Source organism: Zosterops lateralis, assembly GCF_965231275.1.
Source record: "Zosterops lateralis genome assembly, chromosome: 20".
NCBI lineage: Eukaryota > Metazoa > Chordata > Aves > Passeriformes > Zosteropidae > Zosterops > Zosterops lateralis.
In genome coordinates this window covers 9,849,974-9,868,962 of record NC_139780.1, presented here as the reverse complement: position 1 = coordinate 9,868,962, position 18,989 = coordinate 9,849,974, and the positions used below count along the sequence as shown (strand labels likewise).

General features: G+C 54.7%; 2 protein-coding genes across 3 annotated transcripts; one reads left to right on the top strand and one right to left on the bottom strand.

Annotated features, from left to right (window-relative positions):
• Positions 1 to 276: 276 nt before the first annotated feature.
• On the top strand, positions 277 to 11,495 carry CACFD1 (calcium channel flower domain containing 1). 2 transcript variants are annotated; one of them, XM_083875708.1, is made up of 7 exons: positions 694 to 715; positions 2,282 to 2,383; positions 3,306 to 3,431; positions 5,420 to 5,492; positions 6,173 to 6,298; positions 6,407 to 6,514; positions 6,904 to 11,495. In XM_083875708.1, the coding sequence occupies exons 2-7, from the start codon at positions 2,374 to 2,376 to the stop codon at positions 6,995 to 6,997; spliced, it is 537 nt and encodes a 178-aa protein (XP_083731834.1). In that variant the 5' UTR covers positions 694 to 715; positions 2,282 to 2,373; the 3' UTR covers positions 6,998 to 11,495. The 2 variants fall into 2 exon arrangements, with proteins under 2 accessions (XP_083731835.1, XP_083731834.1); XM_083875709.1 differs by lacking the exons at positions 2,282 to 2,383; positions 3,306 to 3,431 and having other exon boundaries at positions 277 to 715.
• Positions 11,496 to 11,676: 181 nt separating this feature from the next.
• SLC2A6 (solute carrier family 2 member 6) lies at positions 11,677 to 16,366 on the bottom strand. Its single transcript, XM_083875977.1, has 10 exons — positions 16,216 to 16,366; positions 15,568 to 15,730; positions 15,276 to 15,482; positions 14,545 to 14,644; positions 13,813 to 14,024; positions 13,522 to 13,674; positions 13,124 to 13,232; positions 12,707 to 12,883; positions 12,287 to 12,432; positions 11,677 to 12,200 (listed from the first exon to the last, which is right to left on the bottom strand). The coding sequence occupies exons 1-10, from the start codon at positions 16,314 to 16,316 to the stop codon at positions 12,045 to 12,047; spliced, it is 1,524 nt and encodes a 507-aa protein (XP_083732103.1). The 5' UTR covers positions 16,317 to 16,366; the 3' UTR covers positions 11,677 to 12,044.
• Between the last annotated feature and the right edge of the window lie 2,623 nt (positions 16,367 to 18,989).

The window sequence follows — 18,989 nt, the reverse complement described above, 5'->3', positions numbered from 1 at the left end:
ACACCACCAGGTTGCCAGCTGGGGCATCTACTTGCAAAGTGCTACTTTTACTCCCATTTCCAGGGAGAAAACCCAATTCCAGTCAGATAAGGGGAGTTCAACCCTCTTATCTGGCGAGCAGAATTTTGCAACAAGCGCTCCATTCCCGTCATCGTGAGGAGGATTCCTGTTTCCCTTTCTGGAAAAGCAAACACTGCCTTGCCTGGATGACAACACCCCAGTCATCCCCGGGGGCACCCAGAGCTGTCCCGAGGTGCGCGGCTGTGCCTGCGCTGATGAGTGCGAGCGGCAGAGCTCTGCCCACAGCCTTTTAATGCAAGTGACATCAAAGGCAAAGCCCTGCCTGCTGCCGGGGGGGACCCACAATGCAGCTCGAGCCAGCAGTGGAGCAGCTCCAGGCCCTGCTGGCATCGCTCTGCAGCCACACCACCCTCCATTGTCAGCCCTGGGGGAGCCAGCCCTGCATGGGGACACGGGGACACTGCCAGGCCTGGCTTTAGGGGCCGTCCCCTGGGCTGGCCGGAGGAGGGGGTGACACCTGGGGGCTCAGGTGGGCAGCAGGGCGCTGACCCTGGCAGGAGGGGGAGGATGAGCTCGCAGGATGAGCAGTTCCCAGCAGCAGCAGCCCCCGAGGCAGCGGCCGCCTCCGCCGATGAGGGCATGACCTGGTGGTACAGGTGGCTCTGCAGGATCGCCGGGGTCATCGGGGGCATGTGTGAGTATCCCCTTCCCTCTGCCTGCCCCCTCCTGCATGTCACGGCTCCTCTCGGGGTCCCCACACCTCCCTGAGGGTAGTGTTGGCGTAGGGAGGGCTGAGCCGTGGAGGGTTTTGGGGGATGGGTTGGTGCCAGCTCTGGGCACTGGTTTGTTGTGTTTGGGGCAGGAGGGAGAGCGCTGGCCGTGCCTGCAGCAGGGTGGATCCAGCTGCCCACAGGGAATGTGCTCTGTGTGCTCACCCAGCCTGCTGAACTTTGGCACCCGGCACGTCACGGGGCAATCTGCAAATCCCCGAGTTTCTTCTCGGATGTGGCACTCCCTGGCAGTGATGGGAGCAGCAGCTGAGCCCCTGGGGCTGCAAGAGGGCTGTGGGCAGGCAAATTAGATGATTTTACTATGAGCACCAGGCTCAGGGGGGGTCAGTACAGGGCTGGAAGAGTGGCCACAGGGTTTGGTTTATCCTATTTGACTTTTGAGTGTTTATATGTTCCTGCAACTTATTTCCCCCCTCCCCCCCCCCATTCTCACTGTCAGAACATATTTCCCATTGCTCCCATTGCTGATTGCAGAAGGCCTGCCTGTGGGTTTTACTGAAGGTGAAGAATGGTTTTGGTTTGTGCTGTGTGTTTTTAAGGGGTTTGGTAGGACACAGAGAACGGAGCTGCAGACGCAGAGTGAGTTGGCTGAGCTCGGAATTACCTGCTGCTGAAAAAAATTTTCCCAGGGAAAGAGTCTCAGCAACTTTGCCAGAAATCAGCCTGTCCTGGAGTGCTGTTTTGCTACATTCTGTGGAGAGATTAATAGCTCTTAAAAGCAGGAGGGACTGTTATGACCGCTTAGTCTGAGCTCCTGCAGAGCACAGGATGGAGAATTTCTTCTGCTTCAGGTCCATGACTTCAAGTTAAACAAGAGGGTTTCTCAGCCAGCACAGTCAGCCCTGATTTATTCCATCAGCTGGAGCTTTGTGTCTGATCACCCTCTCCCCCTGCCTTTCCCATACCTGCCTTTTGCCTTGAGTCTGGGCTGCACAACCCCATGGTGTTTTTGGAGCTGACATTTGCAGTGGTATCACTAGGCAGCCTCCTGAAAACCCTTTTTAGGCAGGCTGGTAAAACGTGCTGCTCTCACTGCTTCGTGTGCCAGGTGCTGAAATTCTGGAGGTGTGACAGGGTTTGGTGGGGCAGGGTTTGGTGGGGCAGGGTTTGATGTGACAGGGTTTGGTGGGGCAGGGTTTGGTGGGACTCTTTTCCAGGGCCAGAACTCCCCAGCCTCGCCGTGCCCTCCTGGAGGCCCCCACGCTCCTGGCCCAGCCAGCAGCCAGGAGAACCAGCTGGGAAGTGTCTGTGCAGCAGGTCCCAGGTGGGAGTTCAGAGCAGCAGCATCTTTCCCACGGGCTGTGTGAGCCCCAGTGCTTTTCCTGCAGTTTTATGCCGTGCAGAGCTCAGGGTGATGTGGATGGAAGGTGGGGAGCTGGTGGCACTGCCAGCCTCATGCTACAGCAGTTCTTGAGTGGCTTGAAAGTGCAAATTTCTTCTTTTTCCCCCTCTCTGTCCTCGTGTTTCAGAGCAGCTGAATTGTACTTGGATTATTTTCCCAACCTTTTGTTCACGGCTCTGCGACCTCGTGGCTTGTTTTTACAGGAAAGAGGAGAGTTTTATGTCTTTGGGTGAGTCTGGGAGAAGCTTTTGGAAGAAGAGCCAGGTTCTTAACAGGGTTTGCCAAAGATTTGGGGAGTGACAGCTGGCTCTGGAGCCCTGACTGTCTCTTTATCAGACAGAGAACGAGGCACAAACTCTCCTTATGAACAGGGAAAAGGGGGATTGTGGAAAAAACAACCAGTGCCCAGTGCTGCCAACATTCCTCTTCAAAGTGCTGCTTGTTCAGCATCACCTTGTTGAAGGTGGGTTTGGAGAAGAAGTGATGAATAAAGCAGCAGGGCTGGAGTTTTCTGCTGTTCTCAGAGCTCACTGTGAAAGAACAGAACTAATTTGTAAGGATTGTGAGCAACTGGATTGTAATGCTGCTACAGGGCTGGGTTATTTCCTACAGAAGGAAAAATTCCCTCAGAAAGGAAGAGAAACTTCGTTAGTGGAGGTGAGACCAGCAGACAACATCTGCCACATGCAAACACCTGCACCACAACTTGCTTCAGCCAGAAAAATCCAAGGGCTGGAGCAAGAACCAGACAGACAAGGTTCAGGATCCATTTCTGGCTCCTGCTCACGCTGGCTTGGTGACCTTGGCCAAGTCCCTTCTCTCCCTTGTGTTCCTGTTTGTAATGGGATGTGGAGAGTCTGTGGCTTTTGTAAAACGCTCTAGGAGCAAAAATAGGCTTGTGTTGAGGACAGTGACCAGCTGCTGGAAATGAATAGAGCCTTTGTAGGGAAGGGTGTCTTTCCCCCCTCATTTTAAGCTCCCAGTTATTTGTGCTTCCTCAGGGACTCGAGATGGGACAGCAGTTAAACAAATGGCAGAACTGTCTGTCTCCCATAGCTTACGTGCCACTGAGCATTGTCTGCATTTTAACCCTGTTGTGAGGCCTCTGTTTGAAACGAAAATATTTTAAAAAGAAATCTCTGGCTTGGCAGGGGTGGAATCAGCTCCTGCCCTGGTGAGACAAGGGTGTACCAGGCTGCTGTGGGACAGGCAGCCTTGCAAAGGAGACCCAAGGTCACCCAGTCTGTGTCTCTGTGGCTGTTGGCAGCAGTTCTGGGGTCAGTGCTCCTGTGATCCCAAACCTTTGACTCCTTTCCTGCTGCTCTGTGCTCCTGCTGACGTGGGGCTTGCTCAGCTCTGCTTCCTGGGTCATCAGTCCTCTGGCAACTGGGGTGGCTGCTGAGCCAGGACTGCTGCAGGGACACGGTGCTGCAGGGTTCTTTTGGAGTGTTTGGGGACAAAACCAAACCAGAAACCTGCCAAAACAACCCCTGGTTGGTTTGATTAGGAGAAAAAAAAAAAACAACACAAAAAAACAAAAAAAAACAAACGTTGTTTGGGAAAGAACATTCTGTTTCCCTTGGTTTGTTGTGTGGTGGAGACCTGCTGGGAGCTGCCCAGGCCTCTGTGCTCTGCTACCCTGCTCAGCAAGGCAGGGCCCTGCCCCAGCCCTGGCTGTGTTTGGGGGATAGTTGAGAGGTTTTGTCTGCTCTGCTAATTATAAAGTGCCAGAAAGTCATTCAGCATTATTGTCAGGAATGTCCTTTCCTGGGGGACAATGAATGCCACAAGACTGGGGTGTTTCCTCCAAGGTCCTCTTCCATCAGCATCCAAGGGTTTGGTGTTCACAGGGAATTACAACTCCCTCTTTTGTGCCCTGCTGTTCATGCTGCCAGGTTCCCAGGAATCCTGCTCACCATTGCTCCTCTCCAACTGTTTGCTTGTGTGACCATGAACAGATCATCCCATCCCTGTGCCTCAGTTTCCCCTGCAGTGTGGGGACACTGACACTGGTCCCTGTGGGATGGGGGGATGGGAAGTGCCCTTGGAGCACAGATATTACCACATGCTCTGGCATATCCCCTCTGCTTGCTGATCTTGTTCTTGCAGGACTCTCCAAAAGATTTTGGCTCCTGTGGGATTAGTTCCAGGAAGTGTTAAAAAAATAATGGTTTTTTTGGTGTTTCCTAAGACCAGGAGGTCATTTGCTCGTGGGATGACCTTCAATCTGTCCTGTCACTGCCTGCAATTCTGCTTCCCAGCCTGGTACACAAGGATAACTATTTTTAAAGGAACTTTGAGGATTCAGCAGCACCTGCTTAAAAGAAACCTGGCAAGCCTGTGCCAGGTGTTTGAAGGTCGAGGCTGTTCACAGCAGCTCTGCCAAGGGATTCCTTCAGCAGACACCCAAAATCCTCAATCCAGGGCTGGTCTCATCCTCAGAGAGGGACACTGCTGCTCTCCATCATGCCCAAGACAGCCTTTAGAGGCTGTAGCATTAATTTTAGCTGGAGTTTTGCAGTGTGATGTTGTTTGCTGAGCATGTGTCTCTTGCCCTCCCACCTGGGCTCGAGTTCCCGATGCTGGCTCTGGCATTGGCAGAGGGAAGGGGCCATATCAGGTGCCAGGAACACTCTGCAAGTTTAATGAGGCAGCAAGGAGGTGGATGCAGCTCAGCTGGGTCGCTGCTGCCTGGTTCCTCTCCCTGATTTACAGAGCCAGGAGCACTGGGCTTGTTTTGGGCTTTATTCACTTTTGCATTAATGGAGACCCAAATTTGGCTCTTTTCTGCCCGTCTCTGGTGAAGCTGCACAGAACCAGCAGTGGGTAGCAGGGGCTGGGTTCACCTCTGCTGTCTTTATTATTTGCCTGTGTGCAAGTCATGTTTTTGCTGAACTTGCCCTGTGCTGCTCAGAGGTGGAACCTGCTGGCACTGCTTGTTTACCTTGGGACAGAGCAGCAGTAATTCCTTGGTACACAAAATCCGGTTGCACGTCCTGGACTCCATGTGGAAGCAAATGTTTTACACAAGGGAAATAATCCTGGACTCCATGTGGAAGCAAATGTTGTTTTACACAAGGGAAATAATTGTTGGAACAGCACTCAGAGCAAAAGGATACCAGAGGAAGGCTCTTCCCTGCACTCCAGGCTCCTTTTGGGCCACCTTTCCACCTACCATCCTGTGCTGCCCTGTAGTGCCCACAGCTGCTGGCCAAGGGCATACAGGGCTGGTCACGATGGTCACTGAAAACCTCTTTCTTTCCAGCCTGTGCCTGTGCTGGTCTCTGGAACTGTGTCACCATCAACCCCCTGAACATCGCTGCCGGCGTGTGGATGATGTGAGCAGGGTTTCTTTTCCTTTTCCTGCTGGGAGGGAGGTGTTGTTAACCAGATCCCACTGAGGGGGGCAAAGCTGCCCTGCTTGGGCAGTGGATGGGAGTGAAACATCCATCAGGCTCTGGGAACTGCCAGATCTTATTCCATCAGGCAGGTTGAGATGTTGGGTTTATTCTATTTATATTATTTCTCCATACATTTTTTAGGTAAATACTGAGATACCCTTGTCCAAAATAAGTCTGGGGCAGCAGAGCTTGGAAATTATCAAGAAGTAGGGGAGGAGCAGAGCGGGGCCCAGTGTTGCAATTATGGACACAAAAAGAACCACTCTCACCCGTCCAGTAGAAGCAGGGAAAAGAAGGCAGTTTATTATCATTTAGGGTTTATATAGTATTTGGGATTTGGTCAAGGATTGTTCATTGAGAGGAACACCTCTCTGACTCCAGTGGTCAATACAGAAGTCCATCACTGAGAAGAATGAAAACAATATACATTGTTTTGAGGGACTTTGAAGGAAAGTATGTAAACTATCATCAGAAGGCTTAGTATTATGGCAATACCCAGCCTCACCATTCTCTTCACCTGCATGGAGTGTCTGCTCTCTTTAGGACTGGGGGGGCATGGCTGAGCCCCACTCTGGGTACTAAGACACAGGATTAACCCTGGTTTGCTCTCTCTGGAGGCTCAACGCCTTCGTCCTGTTCCTGTGCGAGGCCCCTTTCTGCTGCCAGTTCATCGAGTTCGCCAACGCCGTTTCCGCCAGGGCCGACCAGCTGCGAGCCTGGCAGAAAGCAGCCTTCTACTGCGGGTGAGCAGGGTCCTGGGGGGCTGCCTGGGGCACACCCCGGGGAGGGGAACACCCCTGCAGGCCGTGGGGAGCAGGGCCAGGCACTGAGGGCTGCCCCTGTCCCTGCAGGATGGCTGTGTTCCCCGTCATGCTCAGCCTGACGCTGACCACACTCTTCGGCAACGCCATCGCCTTCGCCACCGGCGTGCTTTACGGACTGTCCGCCCTCGGGAAGAAGTAAGAGGGGTCCAGCTGCTTGTGGAGGGCAGGGAAAGGAGAGATGGAGCTCCATTTTCCTCCCTAAGGCTCTGCTTTGCTCTTGCACAAACTGTGCTGAGGGGTAAATATGGCCAGAGGAAACTGCGCTCATGTCAGTGCCCTGGGAAGGGAGGTCCCAGGGGTTGCTGGAGCTCTGAGATTTTGGGAGTCCAGACCAGGCTGTCCTGAGGGTGCCACTCCTCTTTTCTGCAGCTGTTGGGTGGATGGGCCCAGCTGTGGGACAGAGGCAGCTTTGGGGGTTGGAGAGAGCCAGCAAGTTTCCCTCCTGGAATCCCTTGGCACAGAGAGCCAGGCCCCAGCTGGGACAGTCTCTGCCATCCCCACCACGCTATCCCTTCTCTCCACAGGGGAGATGCCATTTCCTACGCCAGGATCCACCAGCAGCAGAAGCAGATGGATGAAGAGAAGCTCACGGGGACCCTGGAGGGACAGGCTCTCTGAAGGACACGAGCTCAGGGTGGCATCTCCTGGACACTGAGATGGTGAAGATGTGGGAATCCACTCTGCCCTTCCCTCTGTCCTCTCCACTCTCTGCCACACCATGATTTCCCTGGATGCTGCAGCGACTGGAAATCTCAGGGGCTGGGGCAGGCTGTGTCCTCTCCTCACACCAGCAGCCAGACCTCAGCACGTCGCTCCTTCTCTCTTCAACCTTCAGCCCAATATCTCACAGTGCCCCTCTTTTTAAATTTTTCTTTTCTTTTTCCTTTTGCTCCAGAGGTGCTGGCTCTCTCAGTGCTGCTTTCCCAGCCTTTTGTTTTTTGGGACTGCCCTCTGGATGGGTGAGGAGGGACAGAGGACCTGCCAGTGCAGGTTCCATGTATTCAGGAACATTCCTTGGGATGGCCCTTCCCAGGTACAACCCCTAACCCAGGGTTTGCAAAACCCCCTGGTGCTTAAGCTTGGTCTACTTCCACTATTTTAATGAGGGGACCAGGCACTGGAGGCATTGCTGCACGGGAAAGGACTTCCAGCAAAAACCCATCTGAAAATAAAATCCATCTCTGCAGGGGAGCTGCCAGAGCTGCTGGGCAGATCCTGGGACCCTCAAAGCACAGTCCCTGCTTCCTCTGGATACAGCTGCAGGCAGTTGCTGCAATTTACTTAAATTATAAGAATTAATTACTTTGTCTTAATAAGGGCACTTTTCTTAAGCTTCACTCTTTTACTGGAGCAGAAGGGAAACAATATTTGCTGTACCTCAGCTGAAAAGGATGTTGTTTCTTGAGCCACGTGGGATTTTTGGCTGGTGTGAGGGTCACTGATGTGCAAGAGCATTCTTGCCTTGTGAGCCTGGAACTCTGCTCTGTTACCTCCCTGCATCCCTCTGTGAAGGGACCTGCTCTTTGCTTGCCTGGTACAGCCTTTGTCTTTGGGGTTGTGTTTTTTTGGATCAATCCTGAGCTGGTTTTGTATGGGAAGGTGGCACATCCTCCCTGTGCAAGCAGAGGGGAGGCTGCACCATTCCAGTGTGGACACCTGGGATGTTTTACTTTGCTGTTCCAGGCTCTTTCTGTGGTTTTCACATTGTATTTTCTGTTTGCTTTGTACCATGCAGTACAAAACTGCTCACTAAGTCTAGATCCCCCTCTTCTCATCACTGTTTGTCCTGGGGGTTTTAATTTATTTGATTTTTTTTTATGGTTGCTTTGTGTTTTGATTAGGAAAAAGGGGAATAATTTATTTCTAGTTATTTAAGTATTTTGATGGGACTAATTTTCTCTGGATACAGGAGAAATGAGTGCTCTGTTTCCTGTCCTTCACAGGGCTGCCTCATTTCACCAGGTGTCTCTGAACCCAGGGACAAGCCTGGTTGCTGCAAAATCCAATCTCAACCTTCACAGTGTTTCTCAGACTCTTGAAAAAAAGTGTGTTGTCCTTTGACCCCCTTGTCTTGTTCTGGGCCACAAACTGTGTTTTCCCCCTCTTCTGGGAGAGAGAAGGGAGGAAAACTGAGCTCTAAGTGCTGGATTGGGACAGCCACCAGCACTTTGTGTCCCCATTTGAATGCTTGGGTACAGCGGGGTCGTGCTGTGGTCTGAGAAATGCTGCTGGAGGCTGAGTGCTGTCTGTCAGAGGGATCTGTCCATGCTGAAAAGTCTCCTTACACCCTGCCCTTCCTCAAGCTGCTGGCTCCTGTGAGCTGCTGCTTCTTCCCTGCAGCTCAGGAGCTGTGAGGATTCCCACCAGAGGAATTCCTGCAGCTGGATGTGGGCACCCTCTGCGTGCAAAGCCCCTTTTCCCCCCTGCCTTTGAACTGGGATTGCTCCAACACCCCTTGTCTGGGCTGCAGAGCAGGCACCACCAGCCTGGGTTATTTTTTTCCATAAAGGCAGTTTTTTTTCCATAAAAGCTGTGCTGGTTTGGAGCCCCCCGCCCTTGGCTGATGCCTGGTGCTGAATGCAATGCATGGGATGGATGCTGCAGGGATGGATATTGCAGCAGGAATGTGGGATACTCCGACGGGAATTACCTCTGGGTGGTGCAAGGGCAGAGTCCTGCCTCAGGAATGAGCACCTGCTTTGATTTCAGGGGGGTGTGGGGAGTTCTGTAGTGTTTAGTAGAGGAATGTTGCAGACTGATGCATGTCAATGTCTCTGGTAGTGCCGGCTTTGCTCTGTGAGTAGTTCTGCAGTAGCTTTAGTGTCAGGAGGTGAAAGGCAAAGCACAGTTCAAGGGCTGAGACCTCCAGGGTGCTCTGAGGAGGCACAGAACTGGTGGGACCCTCACTGGCCTCATCTGTCCCTCCTCCTGCCATGGTCGCTGGGGCTGGGGCAGGTGTGTGCTGCTCCAGGGCTCCTTGGCATGGGCAGGGCCCACTCTGCTCCCCTGGCACCGAGGCAGGAGTCCCAGCAATGCTGTCACAGTTTTGTGGCAGCAGGATCTGTGACCCTGGGAAAAGCCTGCATCCATCTGCCACCATGAGTGGGTGGCAAAGCTCTGCCCTGAGCTGAAAATGGGCCTCAGGGACTCCCCTGAAAGAGCTGAGCTGGAGCCTTTGGCCACAGTGCTTGAAGTGTCTGTGCCTGTCACAAGTGGAGGTGTCTCAGATCTGTGCTCCAAGGGTGGTTACTCCTACAGGGGCCTGTCTGCAGTGGGAATCCTTGGGAATTTTGGCTGTCTGGTGCAGATTTGGAGCCAAGCCAGGCACTGCCATCACTGCAGACAGGCTTGGTGACAGTTCCTGTGGCTTGTGAGAGCTGCAGGGACAGTCAGTGGATGGTCTCACCTCCAAGTGGTGGAGATAGGAAGGAGCTTTAGAGTAGTAGCATCACAGTAGTTACACACCAGTGCATGGTGGTTGTTAGTTGTGTTTAGAGGCACCCTCGGGGTGCTTGGAGCTGTGCAAGGACAAATGAAGTTCAAACCCTGCTCTGGAGGTTTCACAGGCTCAACCCAACCCCTGCTGAGGGCATCCAGGCCGGGTGGCTGATCCACAGGGGCTCTGTGGAGGTGGCTCTGCTCTCCAGGCCTTGCAAAGGAGATGATGTGAGGGCTCAGGGGTGGGTGCACTGAGAGCATTGAATTGTTTGCACTGAGAGTGGAAAGACCCCTGGGGAGCAGTGGCCTGTCACACAGCAGTCACCAGGGCAGCATTTATGCACTGTGCCACTCTCCTGTGCCTCTGCCACTCGTGCATGGCAGCTCTGTGTCCCCTGGGGCACCAAGAGCAGAGCAGAGCTCACTGCCCTGGGCAGGAGCTGCTTTTGTAACACCCATTGATTCTCTATGTGTGAATAAAAACACCATTCTACCTCTGGAAAGAGCCACTGTGATTTCTCAGATTCCAAACGTTGTAGCAGAAGCCCTGGGACTTGCTGTGCTGAAGAAAGGAGGTCACTCAGAAAATGCTCCTCCGGTGAGGTTCTCTCAGGAGCTGAAGAGTCCAACCTCATTTCCTAGTGGGGCATTTCCTCCTTAGGCTGAGCCCTGAGAAGCTCAATTCATCTCTGTCATTTTTTTCCTCAGGAAAAAAAATCCACTCTTCAGGGAAGGGTTTCACTGAAGTGAAGATATCAAGACCTGGTCCGTAGCCATGTGAGAAAGAGAATGCTTGAGCACAGGGCTGCCAGAAATCCTGATCTTCAGAAGGTCAGTGGAAACCAGAGGCTCTTGAGACCTCTCGTAGTCAGGCCATGCTTAGAAAAAGTTGTGTTCCAGCCAGGGCTGAACATCTTTCTGGAAAAGGGTCTCAGTAGCAAAGGGTAGGTGTAATGCTGAATGTTTTCTGTGTTTTTTATTTTGGCCCACCACTCTCCCTCTGTCCTAGGCTGTTTTAAATTAATGCTGTGATAAAGCACATCTTCTCTTAGGTGATTTCTCATCTCCTGCTGCAGGAGATCAAAATGGCAGCTGGCACATCTGGAGGGCTGGTTCAAACATGCTGTTTTACCCCCTGCTTCCTTGTGACAGCAGGCTGAATGTCCCAGGAATGGCCCTCGGGGTGTCAAGTGCATTTCAGGAGCTTGGGCACTTCATGTCCCAGCTCAGCCTTTGTGCTTCTGCCCTTCTGGGAGAAGTCAGGCTGGGCTGAACAAGGCCATTTGTTCCTCACAGCCATAACCACTTCCTGCAGCCGTGTTTTACCTCGGGTTAGCTCTAAACAATAATTATAAAAAAGTTCCTAATCTTGCAGGACACATAGGAAAGGGGTAAGACTGATTTGCTACTAACTATGCAGTTGAAATCTCAAAGTGATGGGGGTGGAGGCACATCCACCTCCCTCTTTGTGGGTGGGTCAAACTCCACGGTGGGAAGGACCCAGCCCAGCACAAAGTGTTGTCAGTACTCACTGTGTCTTTCCCACAGGGAATCACTTGCACTACAGCTGAATGTTTTGTCTGTTCCCATTCTTTTGTCCTGGGTTTTCTTTGTGAACTGTATTTGGTCTTGTTCATTAGGCTTCTAGTGTAATGTGTGTTTTTAGAGCAATAAAACGTGGCAGCTTTTTATACAAAAGATTTGGCTCTGCCTCTTTCACGGTCCTTGAGTGCCTGAGACTCCTCTGGGGAGCTGCAGGCTGCTGTGGTCCCCTTGTCACAGTCCTGCTCTGCCTCTCCCATCCCTCCCTTCTCTGCAAATCAAGGCCATGTCTTGCAGTTGGAGGCAAAACTGTTTTATTCCTGCAGCTACACGATGAGCTTTTGCCAGAACGGCTCCAGCTGTAAACTCAGCTCCAGCCAAGCCCCCAGGCTCTCAGGCTGCTGAGCAAAGGACAGCCATGGTCTCCTGTCCACAGCCACACCTTTACACTTCCAGGACACCTTTATCTGCAGCCTGGCCCCGGTGACCTGCTCCCATCCCAAGGATTGACAGAGAGCAGCAGGTAGTGTTGGGTGACAGGAAGAGAAGGGAAAGTTCCAGCTGGCAACTTCTACAGTCAGAGCAAGATGATCATTGCTGCCCTTTCCTCTCCCACACAGAGCTCCAGCCTCCACTTCCAGCAGCACAAGTTTGCTTTGCCCTCCAGCCTGGGCAAGGGCAGCTCCTACCTCAGGAATGACCTCCGGCCAGTCCTGAAAAAGGCCTCGATCTGCTCCAGGGACCTGCCTTTGGTTTCAGGGACACAGCAGCCTGTGAAGAGGATGTTCCCAGCACTGATGACAGCGAAGAACAGGAAGGGCACCTCGAGGCCAAAGGCGTTCTGGAAAGTGGGGCAGAAATCAGCTGTGAGCTGGTGCAGAGAGGGGCTGAGGAGGGGCTGCTGGGCACCCCCTGGGCAGTACCCACCACGACTGGGAGGAAGAACTGGGTCAGGGTGAAGGCTGTCAGCCAGCTCACGACCACACAGAGGCCAGAGGCCACCCCACGGGCTTTGAGAGGGAGGATCTCCGACATCAACAGCCAAGTGATGGGGCCCCAGCCCATGGCGTAACCTGCAGGGGAGGAGGGGAAGGGGCTCAGGCTCTGAAGGTCACTGAGGAGTGCAGAACAGCCCTGAGCAATCCTGCCCTGCAACCCCAGCAATCATCATCCCTCCCATTCATGTCGTTCCACAAAGTGACTTCAGGTGCCGCCTTTCTTGCTCTTCCCAGGGACATCTGCCTTCCTTCCAGCTCCAAACCTAATCTCCCTGCTCCACATCACCCTGCCTTGCATGAGAAACACCCTCCCCTGGCTGGTGACCAGCCCTATGCTCTCTGCACTTACCCATGATGAAGAACATGGTTGCCAGGAGGGGGATGAGGGTGATGTAGTTTGTTGGCTCAGCAGGGGGGTGGGCAGAGCTCACCAGGGTCATGTTGGGCATGTTGGTGCTGTTGTGAGAAGCTGGCACAAAGTAGATGTAGAGCCCCATGGTCAGGTTGGAGACCAACATGACCCCAGCTGTGGAGAGAGGCAACAGCACAGTGAGAATGATGGGTGAGTGATCTTGTCCATGACAAGATCCTGGGAATGCCCCTGCTGAGGAGCTGAACCACCACCAAGGGAAAGAGACCTCCTTGCCTCCCTTCCTGAGCCCTGTAGTGCTGAAGTTCCCACTCCTGCACCCTTGCAGAGCTCCTGAAAATCCTTCAATAAGAGCTTCCCTTGGGAAGAGAGTGGGAGAAGTGGAGAGAGCCATACCTGATACAAAAAGGAGAATCTTCCTCCCAGCTTTATCCATGGACACAGCAGCGATGGCCACTGCAGACAGACGTACCAGGCCAACCAGAGCTGCATCGTACTCTGCTTTCTGCAAAAAACCAGTGGGGAAGCTGAGCTGGAGGGAGGGAGAGGTCCCTACAGCTGCTGATGACTTGGCCAAGGCTTTTCTCCCAGTAGGAGACTGGAGATGATGAGCCTGAAGCTCAGAGGAGGAGCAGGGAGACAGTGGGGCCAGTCCTGCTTCCCATCCTCCCTCAGCCTCTTGCAAGGCAGGTCCTTTAAAGAAGTGGTTTGCGTCTGTAGGGAACTGGGAGCATTGGGCAACCCTCACTGAAGGCCCAGGCAGCTAGAGCAGGAGCTGAACCCCCAGGGCTCACCAGGATGACAGATGTTTTCTTGAATATTGGCTGCAGGTACACGAGGATGCAGGTGACCCCCGAGAGCTGCTGCAGGAACCTCATTCCCCCCGCGATCAGGATGGGCTTGTAAAGGAAGGGGTCCTTGAGCTCAGCACAGGAAACCTGACGGCTCTGGAGGGGACAGAGGCACAAACACAAAGTCAGAACACCTCTAGCAACCACCTGACACCCAGAGGGTGGCTCAGGAGTTGCCCAGGGGATGGATTTTGCAGTTTTTGCATTACATCTCCCCGTGCTGAGCTTCCTCACCTGCTTCCTCACACTGTCCTTGATCTGCTCGTACTCCCGGGCATAATCTGTGTCCTCACCCCGCAGCCAGCACAGGGAGCCCAGGGCCTCCTCCTCCTTGCCCTGGGAGAGCAGGAACCGGGGCGAGTTGGGCATGAAGCAGAGCAGGAGGACCATGGCAAACACCGGCACCTCCCCGGCCACAGCCAGCCAGCGCCAGTCCAGGACCAGCCCTGCCAGAGCAGCACAGTTAGGGGGAAAACACTCAGCAATGGGTGTCCTGGCCTTGCCTCAACCTGGGCACCCCAATGATTTAATTTAATAAACCCAGCAGGAAAAAACAGTAATTATAAAAAACAAGATTTCTAATGTATTCTCTCCTATTACAGCAGAATGATATGAGGAAATTCCAGCAAATCTGAGAGTATCCAGCAAGACCGTGCAACAACCAGGGCAGGTGCTGGCAGGTGATGCACAGGGATGTATCACCATGTGCTGCTCTTCAGAACCTCGTGAGGATCTGGATCTGTGAGCACAGCGATGGCCACAGGTCCATGTGGGCTATGGATTCTTCCCTCAGAGCACACACACCAGGGCAAGGGGCATGAATGACTCTGTTCAGCCCCCTCAGCACAGCTGTGGTGGTGGCTATGAGGAGAACAAGCTCTCCCCTTGCTGAGAAGGTTGCTTATTTTAACTCCCCCCTCCCCACAGTCGTGCCCTGGGCACTTGGGAGCCCAGGGAGATACTTGCCCAGTGCGTACAGGACGAGGGAGCCCAGCACTGCCATGATCTGGGGACAGGCACCCAACATCCCCCTGACCCCGGGGTGGGAGATCTCCGAGATGTAAACCTGGACAGGGACAACACACACTTCACAGAGCTGCAATGCCCCCTTGTCACTCACTGCTCCTGCCCTGTGTCATACCCTGTGGCCAGAAGGAACCCTGACTGCTGGGGAATTGCCCTCTCAGGGTGGGGACCTGATGGTTCCAGCTGCATCTGGCCAGAGGAGAGGACAGCCTGGCCAGCAATACCACTTCCCTCCTCCTCCCAGGGCTGGAGAAGTGCTCCAGTGCCTCCGTTACTGGAAAGAGGTGCCCTGGTGTTACTCAACTCCTGCCTTCCCCTCTGTGTGAAACACGAGGGTGGTGTTTGGGAGGAAATAACTGCTGGGAGGAGCAGGGGATGAGGACCTGCCTTGTCTTTCCTGCAGGCAAGGAAGTTCAGCACCAACGGGCTCAACTCCATGCCGGGGCTGTGAAATGGGTACACCCTCCCCATCCCCGGCTGCTGTCTTGCCGCATCCTCCCCATCCCCACCCGCCCAGGCACAGCCCGGGGGTTCTGCTGGTGCCTCCCAAAAGCAGCGGGGTGTCCCCCCGCATCATCCCCCAGCTCATCCAGGGCACTACGGCCCCTCCTGCCCTACAACCCCCGGCTCACCCACGGCCCCTCCTGCCCTGCGTTCCCCGGGCACGTTACCGGGATGGAGGCGGAGGTCACTCCTCCGGCATAGCCCGTCAGGACCCGGCCCAGCAGCAGCATCCAGAGGCCCTGGGCTCCGGCCAGCAGCGCGTATCCCAGCGCCGATGGCAGGGCCGAGAACATGATGCTCAGCTTGCGGCCCAGGCAGTCGTTGAGCAGCATCGTGCTGAGCCCGCCCGCCGCCGCTCCCAGCGTGAACACCGACTGTGGGGTGTGCAGAGGGGCTGTGTGAGCCTGGCACCCCCCGGTACCCTCCGGCTCTGCCCCCGTCCTTTCCCCAGCTCCTCACCCCAAACCAGGGCGCCGTGTGCTGGTCCAGCCTCAGGCCCGGGCTGGGATGAGCCTCCAGGGCAGGGATGACGGGGGAGGGATAAACCAGCGCGAAGCCGAAGCTGAAGTTGCCCAGGACGGCGGCAAACACGGCCAGGTAGAGCCGCTTGTTGTGGAGGCTCCTGAGGGAGAGACACGGGTGTGTTAGTGCCGGCAGAAACTCAAACCCTGCTTCCCCCAGCCTTGGCCGGGGCTCTGGTGACACACAGGGAAGGATTTTCCTGAGAAATGGCCCTGCACAGCCCCAGGCTGGTGGGGTTTCTCTGAGCTCCTGCTGCACCGGTGCTCCCCTCTGCGCCAGGCGGTTTTCAGGGGGTTCAGCAAAGCAGGACAAGCAGAAGCTGGAGCTGGGTGGCACCACGGACCCGTCGGCAGCCGGTTCATCCCAGCGGAGCAAGGAAAAGGTTCTTTCAAAGCCCCAGCAGGACCTCATGCCCCCATAGGAGTCACACAAACCCATCGGGCTTCCAGCTGGGCTCCTCCAGCCGCCTCGGGCAGGACGAGATCCCAAAGCAGCTCAGGCATGGCAGGAATATGGAACAGCTCTTCCCCCAGGTCCCCTCTGCCCTCGGGGTGGGGGGCACAGCACCCACAGCCTGCTCCTCACCTCAGGTACTCCTTGTCGAGCCTCCTGGCGGTGCTCTCGGGGAAGGTGCGGTACGAGGAGCCGCATTTCCTGACCAGGGGCTGGCGGTCCCCGCTCTCCATGGCCCCGCGGGCTGTGCCGGGGCCGGGGCTGCCCAGGGGAAGGGGAGGAAGAGGCAGCTGAAAGCGAAAGGGGACAGGCCGTGCCGGGCGTTGCCAAATCAGAGAAATCTGTGCCTCGTGGGCTCAGCTCACACCCGACTGCCCCTCAGCAGGAAACTGGGGGGGCCGGAAAACCAGCAGGAGGAGGGAGAGCAGCGGGGTGACAGTGACGGCGACAGGGGTGTCCTGTAGACTTCACCCTGCCCAGCCCCACGGGCACCAAACCCTCCCACTGCAGGCAGGGATGGTCCTCACAGAGCTGTGACACCAGCAGAAACGTCCCTTTGCAAAGGCCACGTCTCTGCCATTGAGGAACTGACTGGCCCAGTTCTATTTACGAGGGAAAATTCCACCTGTGGGAGAGTCCAGAGCCACCCTGGGGAAGGGTTTTCAGTGTAGAACAGAGGTGGGGAAGAGGAAGGAGAGGAAAGCAGAGGGAGGTGAACATGGAGTGGGCACAAGGAGCAGGGGATGGGGATGAAGGCAGTGATGAGGATGGAAAAGGAAAGAGCAGCATCTCTGCCACAATGGGTGGGCCCCAGGCCACCCATGGGTGCATTTGCCCCCTCACCCTGATCCTCCCAATCCCACAGGGCTCCTTGGGCACCGTTGTGCTGGTTCTGGGGGGCTGCAAGGTCCAAACTCGTGCTGTAGGAAAGGGCTCAGGCTGTGTCTTGCTGGCTGTGAACCTGAAGCCACTTGTATTTAATGAGCAAAAGGTCTATTTCCCCAAACTACTGCAGTGCTCCTCTTGTTTCCATCATTCCCCTTGGGCCCTGGTGCTTTTTGGAACACATGGATGGTTTCTGCACCCCCAAGCCTGCGTGGGAGCTGCAGTGACCCCTTGGGAGCTGCTGTGTCTTCCCTCCCTGCAAACTGGTTCTCCTTCTGCAACCACCAAGAACGAGCTGCCTTTCCTGTCTGATCCTGCAGGGGATTTACAGCTGACTCAGCCACTCGAGGCTCTGATTTCCCCGTAGGAAGAAAGGTCATGGATTGAGGGGGACAGAGGGATGGGCAAGACAACTCATCCAAAAAATTCCCAGCTCTGTGTTGGCCAGAGCAGGGAGGTCACAACAGACCTGGAGCTGGTCCCTGTGCCCAGGGCTCCTTTTCCATCAACAGGCAGCACCAGTTTCCTCCCTTGCTTGCTCTTTGCTCCATGAATTTGGGCTGCCTTCCACTACATGATTTTGCAGCATCCACTCCTGAAACATGGAGGGTTCTCCAGTTTCTGTGCGGATTTGTCAACTGCTTCAAGCAGGAAATTACTTTGTGTCTTGAAACCCCTCCAAGCACCTGTAACAGCTCGGGGGGAGCTGCTGTCTGTGCTGCTCTGGGCTTGGGGCTGAGGCCCCAGGCAGGGCTGCCCCTAAATGTCCTCTAAGGGAAGAGAGTCCCTCACAGGCCCTTGCACCACATTTTCACTCTGCTCTTTGTTTTATTGTTTTTTCCTAAAAGTGCATTTTTGGTAAGGAATAAAGGATCGGCCACCTTGCTCCAGATCTCCCTGAGCTGCTGTGGGTCCTTCCAGAGCAGACAAGGGCTGGGCCAGGTGAAAGCAGCCCCAGGGGCAGCCTTGTCTCTGGTGGGCTGTGCTTGGCCATCATCACACAGCAGTGGCTCCTGCACGTCTGCAGCAAATAACAGCTCCAGGGTGAGCTGGGGAGGGCTGAGGTGCCCACTTTGGGAAAGCAGAGCAACTCCTGGCTGATTAAAGGGCAATCTGGTTTTGTTGAGAGCTGTTGGCTGCCTCAGCTGAGTGATGCATTGCTCCAGCTCCCCAGGACCTTCCTCCCCCCCACCCAACAGCTGGGAGATAGATCACGAACATATGCAAAAAAATCACCGGCATCAAAGCCACTTGGCAACTCAGCTAACCCAATTCATAAATTAATTTCTATCCCTCTTGTAAAGGAGAAATCAGTCACTCCTCAGGGCTATCCATCTCTATCTCTCATCTGGCCACATCCTTTCATAAATCTTGCTGTGAGTCTGAGCTGGTGAGTTCTGGGTCAGGATGGAAGAACACTCAGTGTCTGTGCTGGGTCGGGGCAGCCCCAGGGCTGGTTTGCCCTGGGCTGGGGCAGGGATGGTTCTCTCTGCATCCCCCACGTCTCCTGAGGCTGGAGCAGAGGTGGGGTTTTGAGCATGGTGCTGCTCAGTGGGTGATTTTGAGGAGCGTGGTCCCTGTGGAGGAGCCATCAGGGTGGTGCAGAGGTACAAGGATGAAATATTTCCTTGCAAATCTGTGTGTGCTGGGTTTGCAGAGCTGTGCAGGGGTGCCTGGTGGCTGCTGGGGACACATGGGGTGAAGGTGGGGTCTGGCCTGGTGTTGGATACACCCCTGGGTGGTGGAACTGGGTGACTCCCAGCTCAGGGAGCAGCTCCAGCTGCTCCTCCCACAGCTTTCCAAAATCCCTATGGCTTTGGAAAACAATGCCTGTACCCTCAGCTCCCTGTGGGCATCAGCAGCACCTGGAGCCCAGGTTAGCTTTTCCAACTAAGCAGACAGAGCTCAGCTCTTCCCTGGCTGAATCCCCCACCCCACTCCCCCTGCAGAGGAGAAAATCACCACCTCTCAGGCTGCCATCTGTTTGTTTTGTCGGATTCTGGAGTTGCTGAAACACCTTT